Genomic DNA, 21,327 nt, shown 5'->3' with positions numbered 1-21,327 from the left:
GCTCCGTGTCTGAATGTACACAGGGAGCTGAGACTCGGCTCGGGTGCCCCCATAACAAGCTGCTTACTATGGGGGCACTCAACAGGAGAGAGGGGCCAGGAGCACCAACGAGGGACCCGAGAAGAGGAGGATCTGGGCTGCTCTGTGCAAATCCATTACACAGGGCAGGTAAGTATAATAACATGTTTGTTATTTTTAACTAAAAAAAAAGGAGACTTTACAATAACTTTAAGTAGGGAAATGCTAGAATCCCTGTAATGCACTGTACACACACGATCGGACATTGATCGGACATTCCGACAACAAAATCCACGGATGTTGGCTCAAACTCATCTTGCATACACACAGTCGCACAAAGTTGTCAGAAAATCCGATCGTTCTGAACGCGGTGACGTAACACACGTACGTCGGGACTATAAACGGGGCAGTAGCCAATAGCTTTCGTCTCTTAATTTATTCTGAGAATGCGTGGCACTTTGTGCGTCGGATTTGTCTACACACGATCGGAATTTAACCGATCGGATTTTATTGACGGAAAATTTTATATCCTGCTCTCAAACTTTGTGTGTCAGAAATTCCGACGGAAAAAATCAGATGAAACCCACACATGATCAGAATTTCCGACAACACAATCCGATGGGCACTTTTTCCGTCGGAAAATCCGACCGTGTGTACAGGGCATTAGAGTATTATTGTTGTGCGTTTCACTGTTGCAGATTTTCCCTCGCTTCCTGTCTGATAAAACTCTGTGCCCAGAACAGAAAGTGAGGGAAAATCTCTTTAACAGAGCCCCAGATAGCAGTAAAACCTGACAGAAATTCTAGCCTTTCCTTACTCTATCTAGAACAAAAAAGTTTTGGCTATAGATACACATTAACATCTACATGGACTTTAATTGGTGTATTATATTATCCTGTGCTGAACCAGTACAATTTAGCAGAGGGGTCAGACACAGGCACAACATTTTTCTAGATGTAAGTCTTGGTCTAAGGCTCTGTTTCCACTAGTGCGACTTTTCATGCGACTTGGGACTGAAAAGTCGCATGACAAATTGTTTCCCATGATTTCCAATGAGTACCGTTCATATCTGTGCGACTTCAAGTCGCAGCGACTTCAAAGTAGTCCCTGCACTACTTTGGTCCCACTTTGATGCGACTTGAGGTCCATAGATACAGGCATTGCTTCAAATCGCGGTAAAAAGTCACGGAAAAATCACGGTAAAAAATCGCGGCAAAATCGCGCGACTTTGGGGACGCACTAGTGGAAACATAGCCTAACATATAAGCCAAGCCATTCAGGGTAAAAAATTGTAATTTTTTTTATATCTAGTAATTTAATGAACAATATTATTTTTATTTAATAGGCATGTAATGCTTTTTGCTTATGATTTAAGAACAGGACTTATTTCAGTTGGTATTTTACTCACCTCCACTAAGTGGTTGTCTGGCCCATAAAGATCTTTATCCAACTCGATAACAAGGCTCTTAAAGAATGAAGAGAACTTCCTCTTCTGCTTACTGGGCTGTTAAAATACAGGAAAAATCTGGCTGTTACACCATCATACCGATCAAAGCCTTTTCAGACCACCTATACAACACGTGTTACCTACTCATTCCACCCAGAGACTGAATAAGGCAGAATAGGCCCAGAGTCAAGGTAGCAGCTTTGGTACCCCTCCATGCCTTTCATTGACAATGAAAATGATTGCATTAGGTACATAAATGCAGCCCCATCTTCATTGTCTGTGCAGGCATGGCCCTCGGCTCTTCTGATTATCAAGTGTATGTGAAGTGGCAAGCAGGTGCACAGCTTTGACCAGTTGCGCTATCACCCTGGTTTACTGCATGTCTGCATGACATCTATGGGGTCCTAGGCTCTTACCTAGATAGGCTTGTGGAGCATCTGGCTCTGATTCCCCCACACCAACAACGCCCAGAGCTGCTTGAATTGAATAACATTTTTGTTTTATAAAATAATGGGGTTTGTGGGAATTTTACATTTTTTTGCCAGATTGGAGAGTGGTATCTATATTTTGCAGTACATCCCAATATGCACCTGCATTTTAAGTTTTTGCGACCCTAATTTTAAAAGATAATACAAGATATTTTCACTATACAAGATAATACAGGAAAAGAACAATAACGGTTTCGGTTTACATTTTCAAGCAGGAATGAAAAAAAGGACTGCGTTTAGGGTCAACTGGGGAATTATTAAAGTATTCAACTTCCCATTACTATAGCCATAGAGGCAAATATCACTCAGTTCCCCTGACTGTAAATCACATTGGTTACATTAAGTAAGGAATAGGAGGAAATTTTTTGTTGTAATTATAAAATTATGAGTGTCTCTAATGTCTTGCAACGTCTTGCATAACACTGCAGAAAACACATCCCAATAGGAGGAAAACCTTGTCACATGACCTGTCAAAGTCAGGTGATCAGTGTCCTCCTCCCAGGACACTTTTTCACCAATTTATTAGCATATACCAGAAGATTTAGTTTTTTGAAAATTAGTCGTTGTAAGTAATTTGCCCCCCCTCTTTCACTACTTATGTTGTTGAAATGTATTCCTATGATGCTTTGTGTCCTATTTCTACCATAAAGGGCATATTTTATAGGCTAGAACACTGACAAGTTACATCCCACTAAAACCTGGTACTAATTTTCTTAACATAGCTGGACTAGTGTAAGAGGATTTTAGATACTGTTGGTTTTTGTGGTTGTTGGTGTGTTATTCACATAAGCTCTAAGGTTTAAATGGGCATTGAGAGTAATAAGCCTCACAAACTAACATTTGAATTTTTTTTTAGGAAAACATGGAAGAAGCCTTGTTATAGTGCTACACAAAAGGCCACTCACCTTAGAAGCATTTATAATGCATTTGCGGTGTGCTTTCCTTAAGGCTGGGTTGCATTGCGAATTGGATGCAGGTTCTCCGCATCCAATTCGCAATAGCAGGAGCCAGTTCACATATCTCCGATGCGACTCCAAGTCCAAATTTGCACAGGATCCCTGTGCGTCTTTTAGTTCATTTCAGGTCCGAATTTAGCCAAAAATTCAGGCTGAAATTGGACGTGAAACGGTGAACCAGGACGCACCGGACCCCTGCTGGGAGCCGCATGCGGCAATGGTGTGAACCCAGCCTCAGTTGCATTAAAGCCGAAGGCAAACTCTGCAGGTTGTAACAGAATCAAAATTGCCACTATGTGATAAAAAAAAAAACACTAAAAAACTGCATTTTTGCTTGCACATGATTGGATGATAGAAGTCAGCAGAGCTTCTGCTCATTTACCAAGCTCTGGGGCAACTGCTCTTGAAGAGGGCAACTGCACTTTGCAAAGTGCACAGTCTATTTCCCTTTAGTAAATCAACCCCAATGTGTACAAGACCATTCTGTAGTCCTGTAAAGAATAGGCATTTGCTTTGCAAAGCATTTGGAAAGCTTAAAGTGGTTGTTAAGCCACTCTAGCCTGTATACACCATCAGCACTGCCTCCTATTGTAGTATCCCCCTCTGTGTGTGATTTATTAAAATAAATGCTGCAAATACCTAATTTCACTGCTGAGATTGCGATCACATGACTGGCCAGCTTTCTCCTTTCCTCCTCTGAGAGATGCAGTGGGAGGGGCTGAGATTCCTCTGCTGATGTCAGTTTGGAGGGGAGGAGGAGAGGAGGAGAGATCTGGCTGGTCATGTGATCGCAACCTCGGTTGTGAAATTAGGTATTTACAGCATTTATATTTATAAATCATTCACAGAGGGGGGCACTGCAATAGGAGGCAGTGCTAATGGTGTATACAGGTTAGTGTGTATGAGAGCAGCAGGATGGGGCAGGGGTTGCTCACACACAGACAAAGATGCTGGTACAGGCATCAGACCGGTCGTGTAGCCGCTTACTCCTAAAGCTGTCTCTCCAGATGTATCCACTGTCCCCTCTTGTGTGATTTATTCACTTGGGTGACCAACATCACCTTTTGACTAGGCAGCGCTTATGTGACGCTTTTTCATCCACACAAAAGAGTCTCTCATCTTTATGCATTAGTAGATGACAGGATAGTCAATGGTATCCGAAACCAGTGGTGCCATACTTCCAGTGGTAGGACGCCCTCTGTGTTCTGTCCGGGGGCTGGATTTATACGTCTCTCGGTGCTAAGCGTTGGCTCATGGACCTGATCCCTGGCGGCAAACTATTCATTCCCATTTTTCTTTGAAGTTGGATGCTATTTGATGTTGGCTCAGGAGTTACACGATAATTACACACCTCACTATCAGCCCCTGAAGAAGAGGTTTCAACATTTACAACCTTGAAACGCGTCGGGCCTTCCTGTCTCAGCCCACTGCCAGGACAGTTTGTGTGGTGTTACTTATATTGTTGTACTAGACATGTATACTCCCTTTTTTGCTACCATCTGATTCTACTTGCATCCATCTCTTTTATCTTTGTCATGTTTTAACTTTTGGTAATAAAATATTTTTTGATATATTATTGTTTGAAGACTCCTGCCTTTTAAAGTCCCACAAGAGGAAATTTCCCATTGTGTAGTCGTATAGGGATGTGGGCAAGGGGTCTTCTTCCACTAAGCTCTTGTCACTACCACAATTTACACAGACAAAGAGGGGAGGGGAAGGACACAAGAGCAGAGAGGAGAGCAGATCGCTGGCTGCTGATGACAAAGGCACGTAATCTGACCACGGTGTCTGGTCTCAGCAGCCATAATACACCGTGGTCAGTTTACAGAGGGGTGGGGAGAAACTGGCAAGATCAGCCAGGTTTTTTAGGTGTTACAGGTGGCCAAATGACACAGGACAAGCACTGAGTCATATAACATGCTTTAAAGGAGCAGGATCCATTTTTTTTTGGGTTAACAAGTGCTTTAATGGGTAACTCCACGTTTATGGGGGAAAAAATAGCACATGAAAAAAATACAGCATATACAATTGCAACACAAGTCATTCTGTAATTGAATGTTTAATGTGCAATCTACAGCCCTGTAATTTTCTGTAAAAGGCAATGCAATATGCCAACATGGAGGTGTTCTGTACACAGATGGTGAACAGAACGCCCCCTAGATATGTCATTTCCTGCTTATGTAATTGGCTTACTGATTTCCCCTGAAGTCTGCTTTAACATGCAAGTCAGAGTTTGGACATCATCTGCAACAAAAATGTCATTTTTGGTGATATTCCCAATAGGAAATACCGTCTAAACAGATGCAGACCCTGCCACCTTCCTTATTAGAGCCCTGCAGGTGCAGCAGCTGACTGATAATTATAAAACCACTCCCATACAGATTCACTTTACACATGGACACAGACAAACAAAAAGCTCTTTCTTCAGAATAACAAAAGGTAGGAATCTGCAACAAAGTTTAAAATCCCTGCAATGTATATAGATCACCCAGAGGGGAATGTTTTTCTTTTTTTCATTAATTAACCAGAATCAGACGCCTGTTTCTTACTCCTGTGAGGCGAAGGCCCAAGCGTTTCTAACTTTGTCAAGATCATTACAATAGTACAATCTTTACTCACATCATCCAGCAGTTTTCCTTCCACCCGCAGCTCCCAGGAACTGACTCTCTCTGCTTCCTCTCCCTCAGGTTTCCCGGGAGTGTATGTGTTGGAAATATATATCCTCAGCTTCCGCTTTTGCTGGAAAGTGAAATTCTTTGTCAGAAACTCGTGTCTCAGGCAGTGTGAGATCTGCACTTACTCCATCCAATTAAGCCACCTCTCAAACGACGGGTAGATCAAAAGCGCACTTTTGGTCTTGGATAATGAGGATAAGGGACAGATTTGTAAAAATAGAATTAAAACCAGAGCACATCAACCAGGCTTCATCAAGAAGCTAACTTCTCCATCAAAGCCTAATGAGCACTAAGAAATTCTTTTTTTTTTTCTTTTTTTACAGGCAGCTAGACTATAGTCACCATTTAAGTGATTACATGGATTAGATTGTAAACTTGTTTGAACAGAACTCCTTTTTTGCACACTGTTGAATATTCTTTGTTAAAAGAAAAATATACAGTACATCTCTGCCATACATGCACATTTCTTCACGTTTTAGTCTCTTTAACCACTTGCCGGCCACCCGCCGCAGTCATACTGCGGCAGAATGGCACGGCTGGGCGAAACGACGTTGTGTTACGTCGCTTCGCCCTGTGGCCACTAGGGGCGCGCACGCGCCGCCCGCTGCTCGCCCCCGGACCCAATGAGAGTGCCCGGCGGGCACGATGACCGCCATGCTCCCGCGATCGCTCGTGACACAACGAGAACCAGGATCTGTGTGTCTAAACACAGAGATCCCGCTTCTCTGAGGTGAGAAGAGACTGATTGTATGTGAACAGCGATCTGTCATCTCCCCAAGACTGTCCCATCCCCCCTTCAGTTAGAACACAGAGAGGGAACACAGTTAACCCCTTGATCGCCCCCCTAGTGTTAACCCCTTCCCTGCCAGTGACATTTTTACAGTAATCAGTGCTTTTTTATAGCACTGATCGCAGTATAAATGGCAATGGTCCCAAAAATGTGTCAAAAGTGTCCGATGTGTCCGCCATAATGTTGCAGTCCCGATAAAAACTGCAGATCGCCGTCATTACTAGTAAAAAAAAAAAAAAATAATAAAAATGCTATAAATCTATCCCCTATTTTGTAGATGCTATAACTTTTGCGCAATCCAATCAATATGCGCTTATTGCGATTTTTATTACCAAAAATATGTAGAAGAATACATATCGGCCTAAACTGAGAAAAATGTTGCTTTTTAAAAACAAAAAATGGGGATATTTATTATAGCAAAAAGTACAAAATATTGTGTTTTTTTCAAAATTGTCGCTTTTTTTTTTTTATAGTGCAAAAAATAAAAACTGCAGAGATGATCAAATACCACCAAAAGAAAGCTCTATTTGTGGGAAAAAAAAGGCGTCAATTTTCTTTGGGTGCAAGGCCGCACGCGCAATTGTCAGTTAAAGCGACGCAGTGCCGAATCGCAAAAAATTGTCTGGTCATTCTTCTGGGGCTGAATCGGTTAAAACACTGCAAGTACAGAAAAAAAAAAATCAGTTGGCCCTGCCAGAGATCCAGTGAGCTCCTGTGTGTTGTGAGTTGACAACACAATGGCAGCTTCTGTTATGTTATAAAGATAGGTAGATGGGTGGATGTTCTGTTGTCCAGCAAAGAAAAGTGCTGGGACTGACAACGCTGCCTGAGATTTCAGTGTAGCAGAGGCAGTGTTGTTAGCTTTAGCAGAAGGCGAGGAGCTCACTGTGGATTTCTTACAGTTCAATAGGTGTACAGTATGCAGTGTTTTTAAGAAGAAAAAAACACATGGATACAGTCAGCAAAAGTATTCACACCCCTTGAAATTTTCCCACATTTTGCCATATTACACCCAAAAACGTAAATGTATTTTATTGGGATTTTATGTGATAGGCCAATACAAATAATTATGAAGTGGAAGGAAAATGATAAATGGTTTTCAAAATTTTTTACAAATAAATATGTGAAAAGTGTGGGGTGTATTTGTATTCATCCCCCCTGAGTCAATACTTTGTAGAACCACCTTTTACTGCAATTACAGCTGCACGTCTTTTTTGGGGATGTCTCTACCAGCTTTACACATCTAGAGAGTGACATTTTTGCCCATTCTTCTTTGCAAAATATCTCAAGCTCTGTCAGGTTGGATGGAGAGCGTCTGTGAACAGCAATTTTCAAGTCTTTCCACAGATTCTCATTCGGGTTTAGGTCTGGATTTTGACTGGGTCATTCTAACCCATGAATATGCTTTGATCTAAACCATTTCACTGTAGCTCTGGCTGTATGTTTAGGGTTGTTGTCCTGCTGGAAGTTGAACCTCTGCCCAGTCTCAAGTCTTTTGTAGACTCTAATATGTTTTCTTCTAAGATTGCCCCTGTATTTGGCTCCATCCATCTTCCCATCAACTCTGACCAGCTTCCCTGTCCCTGCAGAAGAAAAGCATCCCCACAACATGCTGCCACCACGTTTCACGGTGGGGATGGTGCATTCAGGGTGCTGTGCCACACATAGCATTTTGCTTTCAGGCCAAAAAGTTAAATTTTGGTCTCATCTGACCAGAGCATCTTCTTCCACATGTTTGCTGTGTCCCCCACATGGCTTCTTGCAAATTGCAAACAGGACTTCTTATGGCTTTCTTTCAACAATGGCTTTCTTCTTTCCAGATTTGTGGGTTGCATGATTAATAGTTGTCCTGTGGACAGATTCTCCCACCTGAGCTGTGGATCTCTGCAGCTCCTCCAGAGTTACCATGGGCCTCTTGGCTGCTTGTCTAATTAATGCTCTCCTTGCCCGGCTTGTCAGTTTAGGTGGACGGCAATGTCTTGGTAGGTTTGCAGTTGTGCCATACTCTTTCCATTTTCGGATGATGGAATGAACAGTGCTCCGTGAGATGTTCAAAGCTTGGGAGATTTTTTTAAACCTAACCCTGCTTTAAACGTCCCCGCAACGTTATCCCTGACCTGTCTGGTGTGTTCCTTGGTCTTCACGATGCTGTTTGTTCACTAAGATTCTCTAACAAACCTCTGAGGGCTTCACAGAACAGCTGTATTTATACTGAGATTAAATTACACACAGGTGGAATCTATTTACTAAGTGACTTCTGAAGGCAATTGGTTCCACTAGATTTTAGTTAGGGGTATCAGAGTAAAGGGAGATGCATAAAAATGCACCCCACACTTTTCAGATATTCATTTGTAAAAAAATTGGAAAACCAATTATCATTTTCCTTCCACTTCACAATTATGTGCCACTTTGTGTTGGTCTATCACATAAAATCCCAATAAAATATATTTACATTTTTGGTTGTAACTTAACAAAATGTGGAAAATGTCAAGGGGTATGAATACTTTTTCAAGGCACTGTATATGGAAAGCATCCTAAAATTCAGATTTTACTTTACATAGCATTCTCTTCTAATTATTTAAAGGCTTCTCTTTGTTTACAAACAATCTGATTAAAAATAAAATGGGGAACTAGAAGTTTAATGCCCCGTACACACGGTCGGATTTTCCGACGGAAAATGTGTGATAGGACCTTGTTGTCGGAAATTCCGACCGTGTGTGGGCTCCATCACACATTTTCCATCGGATTTTCCGACACACAAAGTTTGAGAGCAGGATATAAAATTTTCCGACAACAAAATCCGTTGTCGGAAATTCCGATCATGTGTACACAAATCCGACGGACAAAGTGCCACGCATGCTCAGAATAAATAAAGAGATGAAAGCTATTGGCCACAGCCCCGTTTATAGTCCCGACGTACGTGTTTTACGTCACCGCGTTTAGAACGATCGGATTTTCCGACAACTTTGTGTGACCGTGTATATGCAAGACAAGTTTGAGCCAACATCCGTCGGAAAAAATCCTAGGATTTTGTTGTCGGAATGTCCGAACAAAGTCCGACCGTGTGTACGGGGCATAACAGTCATATGCGCTTCATCTGACTATCGTTGCCATTATTCCACTTAAAAAAATGCATTCATTTTTCAATACAGTAAATGAATGTGTTTGTGGCCAGTAAAATAGTTTTTCCTATAAATTCCTAAGTGAATTCTCAATATCAGGAAGTACTTACAGTCAGGGGCTTTTTGATGGCATCCTGGATCTCCATCCTTTTCCTGGCTATTGTCTGATCTAGTTTTCTTTCAAAAGCCAACAGGTCCATATATGCCTGTGACTCTGGGACCAATTCTCGGATCTGTACAGACAGAAGTTACGAAATGTAATGTTAGTGTATTAACCTGAAACAACATTTCATATTATCAGGCAAAACTAATCCAGGGTTCAAGTTGATCGAAACCATAACTGAATGACATTTAGTTTGCCAAAGCACTATGTTTCTAGCCACTTCCTGTCTACATGGACTCCAGTGTCATCTATACATTATTGCTCTGGATTGACTTTCTGACAACAGTGAACCATGCCTGCACAGCTGCGTGTAGTCTCTGCCAGGAAGGTATGTAACTGGGTGACAGTTTAGGTGCACAACTGGGAGCTGTCAACCCTTAACAGGAAGTACACAAACATGGACCTAGATGACAGGACTAACACGTATTATATTTAACAAAAACTGAAGATTTTAAAAGATTGAGAGCTACTTTTGAAATGACAATAGCATATTAAAGCGTATACAGTATTAGATGATAGTGATTGGGTTCAGATCTATTCCCTTCGTGCAAATGGACAGCCAGCTGAAGCAGAACTTTATCCTTTCTGCCTCTCTTAACCGCCTTCCGAACGCCTCTTGTAGGATCATGGTGGCAGACCGGCTCTCCTGTGCCAGATCACAGACCTAGTACATGATCCGGCACTTACAGGTAGGGGGCGCACGCGCATGCCGATCAGTGGGTACCGACTAATGATTCCCCGCCGGTACCCGTTGATCAGCAAGGAGGAAGACAGGACAGAGCTTTGTCAATGTAAAAAATTAGGGAATAAAAACTGGCACATCCCTTAGTGAAAGCACCTCACAGCACACACATAAACACTGGTTAGGCACACATTTACCCTTTGCTCGCCCTAGATGTTTACTCTCTTCCCAGCCAGTGTCATTAGTGCAGTGACAGTGTACATTTTTAGCACTGATCACTGTATTAGTGTCATTGGTTCCCACAAAGTGTAAAAAGTGTCAGATTGCCTGCCATATACTATCACAGTCCTGCTATAGGTCGCTGATCGCCACCATTACTGGTATAAAAAAAAAAAAATAATACAAATTCAAGTATCTATACCATAGTTTGTAGATGCTATACTTTTCAAGCAAATCAATCAATATACGCTTACTGGGATTTTTTTTTTACCAAAAATATGTAGCAGAATACATAAATTTATGAAGAAATTAGATTTTTTACATTTTTTTAATTGGATATGTTTTATAGCAGAAAGTAAAAAATATATATATTTTTTCAAAACTGTCAGTCTTTTTTCATTTATAGCGCAAAAAATAAAAACCCAGAGGTGATCAAATACCACCAAAAGAAAGCTCTATTTATGTAATAAAAAAAAAATTTCATTTGTGTACAGTGTTGCACGACCATGCAATTGTCAGTTAACATAATGCAGTGCCAAAAAGCAAAAAAATGCCTGGTCAGAAAGGGGGGTAAATCTTCCGGAGATCAAGTGGTTAATAGATTATAGCTGAAGGAACAGCACTGATCTTGAAGTTATCTTTTATCACCTTGCCTAAAATCATCAGCATTAATTTGTAACCTACCCTCTGGGGCAGAACCTTGTCAGCCATTTTCCTTCTCTTCATTCTAAAAAAAGAACATTCAGTGTTTTAACATTGCAGAAAATAATAAGATTCACCTCCAACCATACATTTCCATTTTGCTCTGGGTGGAGCCGGTAAGGGATAGAGCCTCTGCCATGTTTTTACTCTGCGCTGTGTCTCTACAAGGGACATTTCCCCCCCAATCTCTTGTCAGGACAGGAAGTGACAAGAAATCTCTTCAACTGAGGCAAATACAAATACCTTTTTAGTGGACTAAAGCCAGCCATAGACGGGTCGAAATTCGGCCAGTTCAGCTGGAACTGGACAAATTTCCATCCATCTATGGGCTGTCTGGATCGATCAACTTCAGGACAACTAGCCTGTTGTTTTTTTCTGTTTGTTTTTTTTCTGGCTGTAGCCGGCAGCAGTGATCATTGTGTATTGACGGAGGGGGAAAAGTCCAGCTGTCTGATACAATAGCACAGCTGGAAGGATCCTGCCATCAATACTGACTGTGTTGATGGGGGGAATGAAGAGATTTTCTTTTCATCAACCACAGAAAATTGCATAATGTATGGCCAGCCTTAAGGATCACTAAAGATATATATATTTTTTTTTTTTTAAATAACAAAACATGTTATACTTACCTCCACTGTGCAGCTTGTTTTGCACAGAATGGCCCCGAACCTGGTCTTCTGGGGTCCATCGGCGACTGTCTCGGCTCCCCCCCCCGCAAGGACTCAACACCTTCATGCGAGCTCCCTCACATGGTGTTGAGTGCTTGCGGGCGCGCTCCCGTGATAGCCGCTCACTGTATCACTCGGCCCTGCCCCCCCGGCGCGCCGCGTGATTGGATGTGATTGACAGCCAATGGCTGCTCTGCTTTCAATCCATCCACTGTAACCAATCAACGGCCAGGCTGAGCGGCGAAGAGGATGTCGGGGGCGAGGGCAGGACTTTCGAGGGGTCAGGTAAGTAAAACGGGGGGGGGGGCGGTATTGTCGGATGTTTTTTCACCTTAATGCATAGAATGCATTAAGGTGAAAAAACTTTTATCTTTACAATTATTTATTATTGCCTCCTGTGTTTTCCTGTCTGAGTTTACCCATAGCTCCCAACTATCCCTGATTTGGAGGGACTGTCCCTGATTTGGAGCAATGTCCCTCTGTCCCTCATTCCTCCTCATTTGTCCCTGAATTTGGTCTGATCTATATAGTTGTAAATAAAATGCACTTTTTATCTTTCAAAAAGTATTTCCCAGTGCTAAACCTTTCATCCAATTTCTAAATTGCTGCATTTGTCAATTTTAAAAGGCAATATAAAGAAATATTAGTGGTAAAAAAAGATCTTGTGGATTTAAATAACCTTTTTTTTGGTTATGTCCCCTTTAAGGGGCATGGCAGGGGGGCGTGTCCTATGCCTACATACGTTTGTTAGTAGGTGTCCCTCATTCCCATCTCAAAATGTTGGGAGGTATGGTTTACCTCTACCACCCATTTTTTTTTTATCTTTATTTATGAATTTCAAGTCATACAGGAACAATTAAATCCAGTATACTTCAAAAGACAACATGGTACAGTCATTGAGCTTTGTACACATGCCTGTTCGAAATTGTCTTTGGACCCCACACAAGAAAATATTACATTAGCATAGCTTCCAACTGTCCCTGATTTCGAGGGACTGTCCCTGATTTGGAGCAATGTCCTTCTGTCCCTCATTCCTCCTCATTTGTCCCTCATTTTGCTCTGATCTATAAAGTTGTATATAAAATGCACTTTTTATCTTTCAAAAAGTGTTTCCCAGTGCTAAACCTTTCATCCAATTTCTAAATTACTGCATTTGTAAATTTTAAAAGACAATATAAAGGAATAGTAGTGGTAAAAAAAAGTCATTGTGGATTTAATTAACCTTTTTTTTGGTCAATTCTCCTTTAAGGGGGTGTGGCAGGGGGCGTGTCCTATGCCTACAGACATTTGCTAGTAGGTGTCCCTCATTCCCATCTCAAAATGTTGGGAGGTGTGCATTAGTCAATATCAGTAGACCAGGATTGTAAATGATCAAATCATCAAGTCAGAAACAATAAAACCCATTATGCCCCATGACTGCTACCGGGGGGCTCTTCCTGTACCCGCCCATTTCTTTTACTGTCTTCAAAGGGACAGGAAGTGATGAAAATTTTCATCATGGGATCACAGACAGAATTGAAAACCTGACCAAAATTTTAGTTTATCCAAAACTAAATAAATATAACTGCAAATGGGCTTAATAAAATGGAAAACTCAAACATCTGCATTACTTACCCCCTCCTTTGGGCGCCTACAGAAGGATGTCCTTGTGGGGCCATAAGTCTCTTTCTAAACGGTTCAATCAGCATAGGGTTCATTCCAGGTCTCATGGGAGAACCTGCACCATATCCTGGCATCATGGGTGAACCAACCGGCATGCCTGGCACTTGCATCCGTGCTCCGGGAAGCATTCCAGGTCTCTGAAAAAAAACATAAAAATGAATATCAGCAGTGGAAAACTCCTAACCTGAAGAAGAAATAGAGGAAGGGAGAAAAATAGGTGACTGCTCCATAATGCAGACTAATATACTTCAAAAGACAATGCAGTCTCTGACCAGTATTAAACCTGATAATGGCAGTAACTTCTGCATGCATATCTAAATTGTTAAATTTGCTGCAGCATGTGTACCACTGGCTGCATAGGGCAGACCCCTTTGGCTGCCACGTCCACTTGCAGGTGGGCGGTTGGGGAGCAGTAAAAATGGGGATCAACCACTTGCTTTTATTACCCCTGTGTGAATTAGGCGTACTAAACAGCATAGGTGGACGGAGGACGAATCTCCACTAAAGATGAGCTCAGGCGTCCTCCAAACTCATCTTAACTTCTTCTTAGCCCAAGTAAACAAAGGGGCAGGATGGTGACATCAGAGCCCTTATATGGAGACATGTCCACATTTAATCAATATGGGCATGTCCCATATAAAGGAACTAATGCAGGGCTCGACAAATCCCAGGTGTCAGGTTGACTAGAAATAGCGTCCTGTGCCTGGGCTTTTGTCAGCCGCCTGCTTCATTAATGGACTATAGCAGATAGATGGCTACAGCATGGTTCTGTTGTTCTGGGAGGGCGTCCATGGACCATGCCCCCTGGGGACACAGCTGATCACAGTGGCCCTTTATTATGTGATCAGCTGTGTCAAATCACAGCTGATCACAATGTAAACAGGCTTGCCGGTTATTGGCAGTACTTTCCTCATGCGCTGTCACAGCGTGAGGAAAGCAGAGCCGGTAACTGGCAAGTGTGACAGGGGACATGTACACAGATAATCAGGGCAGCCTATCAGTGCTCATCAGTGCTGCCTCTTCAGTGCTCATCAGTGCAGCCTCATCAGTGCCCATCAGTGCAGCCTCATCAGTGCCCATCAGTGCTGCCTCTTCAGTGCTCATCAGTGCAGCCTCATCAGTGCCCATCAGTGCAGCCTCATCAGTGCAGCCTCATCAGTGCCCATCAGTGCAGCCTCATCAGTGCAGCCTCATCAGTGCCCATCAGTGCAGCCTCATCAGTGCCCATCAGTGCAGCCTCATCAGCGCACATCAGTGAAGGAGAAAAATTACTTATTTGGAAAATTTTATAACAGAAACGAAAAAAACTTTTAAAAAAAGTTTTTTTTTTCAAAATGTCTTTTTTCGTTTGTTTAGCAAAAAATAAAAAAGCCAGTGGTTATCAAGTACCAGCAAAAGAAAGCTCTATTTGTGTAAAAAAAAAATGCTAAAAAAAAATGCTAAAATGCTGGGGATCTGATGCTGCATCTGTTCCCCACCGGCTCAAAGACTGAGAACCGAGCGATCAAACGCGGCCGATCGCTCTGTTCTCAGATTTTCCTGAGCAGAGAGCTGCTGACTATCATTAACCATCTCTCTGCTCTGCCTCCCCGCATTCACTTGCGATCTTTCCCGAGCCTGGACTGGCTCTGTGACAGCCAACAGCGGGCTTCAGGCTGCTGTCTGCTGAATACGTGTCACAGGAGTGCAGAACGAATTGCACTCCTGTGATACACAGGAGAGGTACAGCCAAACAAGCTTCGGCTGTACTTCTCCTTTAATCAATGTTGACAGTCCCATATAAAGGAATTGAAGTCACCAACATCTTGCCCCTTTGTTTAGATGTGCTGGGGCCATTCCCTACAGGACACGTAAACAAAGGGGCGGGATGCTGGTGACCTTAATGTCCTTATATGGACTCATGCCTGTATTCAGTCAATTTAATTGGATAAATATGGGCATGTCCCATATAAGGGAACTGACATCATCAAGATCCCGCCCCTTTGTTTACATGAACTGCAGGGCGGGGAATGAACCAGCCATCGCCTGCTTGCGATTTTGATGATCGGATAGAAATGAGTTTTGGAGGACATCTGAGGTCATTTCTAATATCCACTGATGACTAGGGATGGGCTCAGGCGTGTTTGGATCCTAGTCCCAACCCACCTGAGCAATACCGCCAGGAAGCCATCACTGCACACCACCAATCATGAGCAGCCTAGTCAGGGCGTGTGTATGTGCAGCTGTGGGCCGGGAAATGCCTCACTGCCTATGATTGGCGGTGTGTGGTGACGGCTTCCTGGCGTGATTTTTCAGGTTGAGACTAGGATCCGAACACGCCTGAGCCCATCCCTACCGACCAATATTTTATTCTGATAGGCGCACCTCCTGCGGCTGCCAGAATACCTGAACAGTGGCTGCATCTGATTGGCTGCTGTGACTGTTCGGCTGGCAATTTTCAGATGGAACTCTATTGAACCAGCTAATGCCACTTGTGACTCAAATTTCCAAGGATTCAGCAGGAATCAGACAGAATTGGAGTATGCATGGCCAGCAAAAGGAATATATTTCCAATACTGGTTTGGGTAACCACCAAAATATAAAAACATCATCTTCAGAAGTCCTGAGGGCCATACGTGGACCTTGTGCTACAGGTTGGGTATCAGGTGCTTATGGGTATAGTCACTACGTCTGGAAAAAAAAACATCTGCCACTGCTCTGTGGTTGGTGCACCTACATTACTAATGTCTCCTGCAATGATGTAGTGCGACAACATAGGGGACCAGGAAACCAACTTCATGTCTGGAAATTGTTGTCCCCAAAACAGGAAGTGAGGGGAAATCTCTGTAACAGGGCCATGTGCAGCTTATAAACCTGCCAGGGGCTTTAATACCTACCCAGGCTACCTAAAACAAGGGAAAAATACCTACTTTAAATCACTTTTATCCAATATAAGCTATGTAAAGTCAATATACACCCATATTGTAGCTCTAACATTTTTCAGCACATGTTCTGGTGTTGTTAAAGCTAGGAACATTATAAACAGACCTTTATTCAATGTATACAGACAACCCCCATACACCCAAAACCAAAACATTGCTGACAGACCACGACACCTTCCTCAGCACGCTCAGTGCTGGAACCTCCAGGGTGTGCAGAGCAGCCCATAGGCTGGCGCGTGTCATGTGACTTAATCATTGCATTGCGGGGATTGTAGTCCTGCCGCGTGCCTCTCCCGTATTGAACTCGGGCCACCGCACAACAAGAACTACCTGCGCTCTGCGGAGCCCGCCTTTTTCTCTGCGCGCTGTGGAGTGGAGCTGTCTATTCACCTCAGGCGGAGCTGGTGTGAGGGAGTAGGTCTGTGTGATAACGGGGGGGAGGTTGGTGATATTTTTGGCCTATTATACTTAGGCTCCTTTCACACTGAGGCGCTTTGCAGGCGCTAAAGTGCTAAAAATAGTGCCTGCAAAGCGCCCTGAAAGAGCCGCTCAATGCAATCCAATGTGAAAGCCCCCAGCGCACTGCCCCAGTGTGAAAGCATTCATTGATTTGAAATAGTTTGTCGTGAGCTTTTCAGGCGCTTTTTCTAACGTGAAAGCGCCTGAAAAGCGCCTCAGTGTGAAAGGGGTCTTATAGCGGCTTTATAGTTATGGTAGAAAAGGGTGAGGGGCTGTATGTGTGCAGCAGGTGTTGTGTGTGAGGTAAAATCAGCTTCTGGAGGAGAAATAATCTTCCATAAGACCCCTTTCACACTGGGGCGGTTTTCAGGCGCTTTAGCATGGTAAATAGCCTCTGCTAAGCGCCTGAAAACCGCCTCCCATTCATTCCAGTGTGACTTTTCACACTGGGGCGGTACGATTGAGGGACGTTAGGAAAAGTCCTGCAAGCAGCATCTTTTGGGGCGGTCTGGGAGCGCTGTATTTAGCGCTTCCAAAACGCCCTGCCCATTGCAATGAATGGGCAGCGCTACCAAAGCTCCTGCAAAGCACTTTGAAAGCGCCGCAAAACAGGAGTTTTTACCCTGTTTTTGCCCCGCCAGCGGACCTAAAGCGCTGCAAAAACGAGAGGCGCTTTAGCGCTAACGGCCGGGTGGCTCAGTGTGAAAGTAGCCTTAATTTCAGAGAGGCAGAGTTTACATTGGCATTGAAAGCAGGCGGTTTTAGTGCCCCTCGAATGCCTATGCGGAGGAAGACCCGGAAAGCCAGAGGAGGACACGAGGGACAGTCAGGGGTGATCAGTGGAGCGGTGGGGTCAGTTATTAGCATCAATCTACCTGTATAGCTTTCAATAAAGCAGCTGACAGCGGCGGCAGGGAGAGGAGGGGAAGGCACTGTCAGCTGCTTTATTGAAAGCTATACAGGTAGATTGATGCTTATAACTGACCCCTCCGCCTCACCAGTATCGCATTAAGCATCGGAGCAACGAGTACAACTATTCATGCAAATGCTCAGTATCGGCATCGATTCTAGTATCAGTGCAACCCTAAGGGCCCTTTCACACTGGGGCGGGGACGGCATCAGCGGTAAAACGCCGCTAGTGTAAGCGGCACTTTACCATCGATATTCGGCCACTAGCGGGGCGGTTTTACCCCCCGCTAGCGGCCGAGAAAGGGTTAAAAACCACCGCAAAGCGCCTCTGCAGAGGCACTTTGCCGCGCTGTCCCACTGATTTCAATGGGCAGGAGCGGTGTAGGATCGGTATACACACGGCTCCTTCACCGCTCCGAAGATGCTGCTAGCAGGACTTTTTTTCCCGTCCTGCTAGCGCACCGCTCCAGTGTGAAAGCCCTCGAGCCTTTCATACTGGAGAGACAGCAGCGGCTGTTTCGGTTCGGTTTGCAGGCACTATTATTAGTGCAATAGCTCCTGCAAACCGCCCCACTGTGAAAGGGCCCCTTTCACTCTTGTGCGACCTGGCCGGGATTTTTTGACGCGATTCTGACGTGACTTGAAGCAATGCCTGTGTAATCTTGAGGTCTATGGACCTCAACTCGCATCAAAGTCAGACCAAAGTAGTGCAGGGACTACTTTGAAGTCGCACAAATATGAACGGTACTCATTGGAAATCATGGGGTATGACTTTTCATGCGATTTTGCAGTCCCAAGTTGCAGGACAAGTCGCACAAATGTGAAAGGGGTCTTAGCGGTAGTAAACTCAGGAACATAAATCCACAGCAATCATAGGACCACAAAGCAGAACATTTCCAACACACTGCAGTAGTAATTCTCCTCATAGCATGTTTCTTAGTATTTTTGTAGCTTTGTATCCCTTCCAGCTGAAGCCGGGGCCATATTGGCAGTGGTCTTCCGATTTAATGTTTATTTCCGCCCTTTCTCTGTTCTCATGCCCATAATCTTGTGCATTCGCAGTAACTATTAACCAAGCCTCGTTTTCGTTATCGGTTACCATGGCGACATAACCAATTGGCTTAGACATGTGTTGATGCATAACGACAATGTTCACACCCTTGTGACATGGCAGATCACACTCTCACGGGATTGCAATGACATGGCGTGATGCTGAGGGAGGCAAAGCACCTGTATGTATAGACTGACGGCACAGTGAGCGTGCTGTCAATTGGGGGGGCAAAATGCGCATGCGCAAGTGATGTCATTGCCACAAACACTAGGCAAAATCTCCTGAACTGTGCAGGTTGTAATACTTTAAAAGTACTTGTAGCTGCTGACTTTTCATTTTTTTCTCGAAGGAGCCCGGAGCTCCGCTTTAAGGAGCGGGTCGGGAAGCTGGCCACCATGTCCTTAACAACGGATGACTTCAGCGGGGACAGCTGAATGTAAAAAAAAAAAAAAACATTGCCAGCAATAAAAAAATTGTGAAGAAAACGCCATTACATACCAGGCCCTTTTGGGTCTTTTTGGGTCTGAATTTTGAGGGGAATCCCACGCCAACCCAACGCCAAAATAAAAAGGGCTCCCCCTCAAATACATACCAGACCCTTATTTGAGCATGCCGCTCGGCAGGTCAGGAAAGGGAGGGGACAAGTAAGCGCCCCCACCCCCCTTCCTCCTGAACCATACCAGGCCACATGCCCTCAACATGGCGGAGGGGGTGCTTTGTGTTTTTATTTGTTTTTGACACTTTTGTTTTGCTGAATGAGTAGGGGTAAAATATACCCCATATTCAGTACTCAGTTTCTTTGACGGTGGGGAGAAAGAGGGCATGCAAGGTGGGTGTGAATTGGAGAACGAGCCTGCTCCTGTGATGGTGGGGGTGAACAGTAACAGCTGGGAGTGTCTTTGCAACGTCCTAGCAACAAGGAAGGGTGGGATGATGCGATCTTTGGGAGTTTTCCGTCCAGACTTCAGAAGGTACATAAATGGCCTACACCTTCAGCAAGGACATTACCTAACTTTAGTCAGGTTTATCTACAGGTCCTTTACAGGCATAGGCAGTTTTTTTGGTAAAAGGTGAATTAACCCATAAAAGCTTCGTTCACAGATGCTCATAGTCGTTGGTTTAGGCATCTTGAGCCTGCAGGTGTGGCGAGCAGGCAGCCCATGTAAGGCTGGGTTCACACTGGTCCGACAAACGCTCCGACATTGGGAGCTCATGTCGCATGACGTGTGAAATTTAATGTTTCCCTATGGGAGCCGTCCTAACTGGTCCGACACAAGTCGTTCCGACTTTAGAAATGCTCCCTGTACTACTTTGGTCCGACTTTGATCCTACTTCAGTCTATTGACTATCATTGAAGTCGGATCAAAGTCGGATTGCCGTCTTGCATGATCCGACTTTGGCACGCGACTTGTGCTCAGATGTTCTTGAGGGGGAACTCCGCGCCAAATTTTAAATAAAAAACCGGCATGGGTTCCCCCTCCAAGAGCATACCAGGCCCTTGGGTCTGGTATGGACCTTGAGGGGAACCCCCTACGCCGATAAAAACGGCGTGGGGGTCCCCCCCAATCCATACCAGACCCTTATCCGAGCACGCAGCCCGGCCGGACAGGAATGGGGGTGGGGACGAGCGAGCGCCCCCCCCCTCCTGAGCCGTACCAGGCCGCATGCCCTCAACATGGGGGGTTGGTGCTTTGGGGGAGGGGGCGCGCTGCGGCCCCCCACCCCAAAGCACCTTGTCCCCATGTCGATGAGGACAAGGGCCTCTTCCCGACAACCCTGGCCGTTGGTTGTCGGGGTCTGCGGGCGGGGGGCTTATCGGAATCCGGGAGCCCCCTTTAATAAGGGAGCCCCCAGATCCCGGCCCCCCACCCTATGTGAATGAGTATGGGGTACAGCGTACCCCTACCCATTCACCTAGGAAAAAAGTGTCAATTTAAAAAAAAAACACTACACAGATTTTTAAAGCATTTTATTAGACAGCTCCGGGGGTCTTCTTCCGACTTCGGGGGTCTCTCCGGTTCTTCTCCACGCTCTCCGGATCTTCTGCCGGGCTCCTCCGCTCTCTTCTGCTCTTTTGCCGCTCTTTTGCTAAAGCGGAGGAGCCCGGTCTTCGGTCTTCAATCTTCTGCCTTCTGCCTTCTGCCCTCTTCTCCTGATGTTGACACGACGCTCTCTGGGGCTAGAATGCTCTCTGTGCGCTCTGCTCTGACTTATATAGGCGGTGACCCCGCCCCCTTATGCCGTCACAGTCCCTGGGCATGCTGGGACTGTGACGTTTTAGGGGGCGTGGTCATCGGGTGATGACCACGCCCCCTAAAACGTCACAGTCCCAGCATGCCCAGGGACTGTGACGGCATAAGGGGGCGGGGTCACCGCCTATATAAGTCAGAGCAGA

The 21,327-nt window shown here is 44.6% G+C and overlaps 1 protein-coding gene across 2 annotated transcripts in view; it reads right to left on the bottom strand.

Annotated features, from left to right (window-relative positions):
* The window catches only part of SMARCD2 (SWI/SNF related BAF chromatin remodeling complex subunit D2), an 89,116-nt gene that overhangs the window by 40,463 nt on the left and 27,326 nt on the right, over window positions 1-21,327 (bottom strand). For both annotated transcript variants that reach the window (XR_012236877.1, XM_073607639.1), the window contains exons 2-6: window positions 13,545-13,729; window positions 11,245-11,287; window positions 9,607-9,729; window positions 5,529-5,648; window positions 1,427-1,522 (exon numbers count right to left, since the gene is read on the bottom strand). Coding sequence is in view for 1 of the 2 variants with exons in the window: in XM_073607639.1 (XP_073463740.1) it covers window positions 1,427-1,522; window positions 5,529-5,648; window positions 9,607-9,729; window positions 11,245-11,287; window positions 13,545-13,729 (567 nt within the window). In the remaining variant the exon portion in view is untranslated. The remainder of the gene's footprint in view (window positions 1-1,426; window positions 1,523-5,528; window positions 5,649-9,606; window positions 9,730-11,244; window positions 11,288-13,544; window positions 13,730-21,327) is intronic.

This window comes from Aquarana catesbeiana, linkage group LG12 (genome assembly GCF_042186555.1).
Source record: "Aquarana catesbeiana isolate 2022-GZ linkage group LG12, ASM4218655v1, whole genome shotgun sequence".
In the NCBI taxonomy this organism is placed as follows: Eukaryota; Metazoa; Chordata; class Amphibia; order Anura; family Ranidae; genus Aquarana; species Aquarana catesbeiana.
This window is presented reverse-complemented; position numbering and strand designations above follow the sequence as displayed.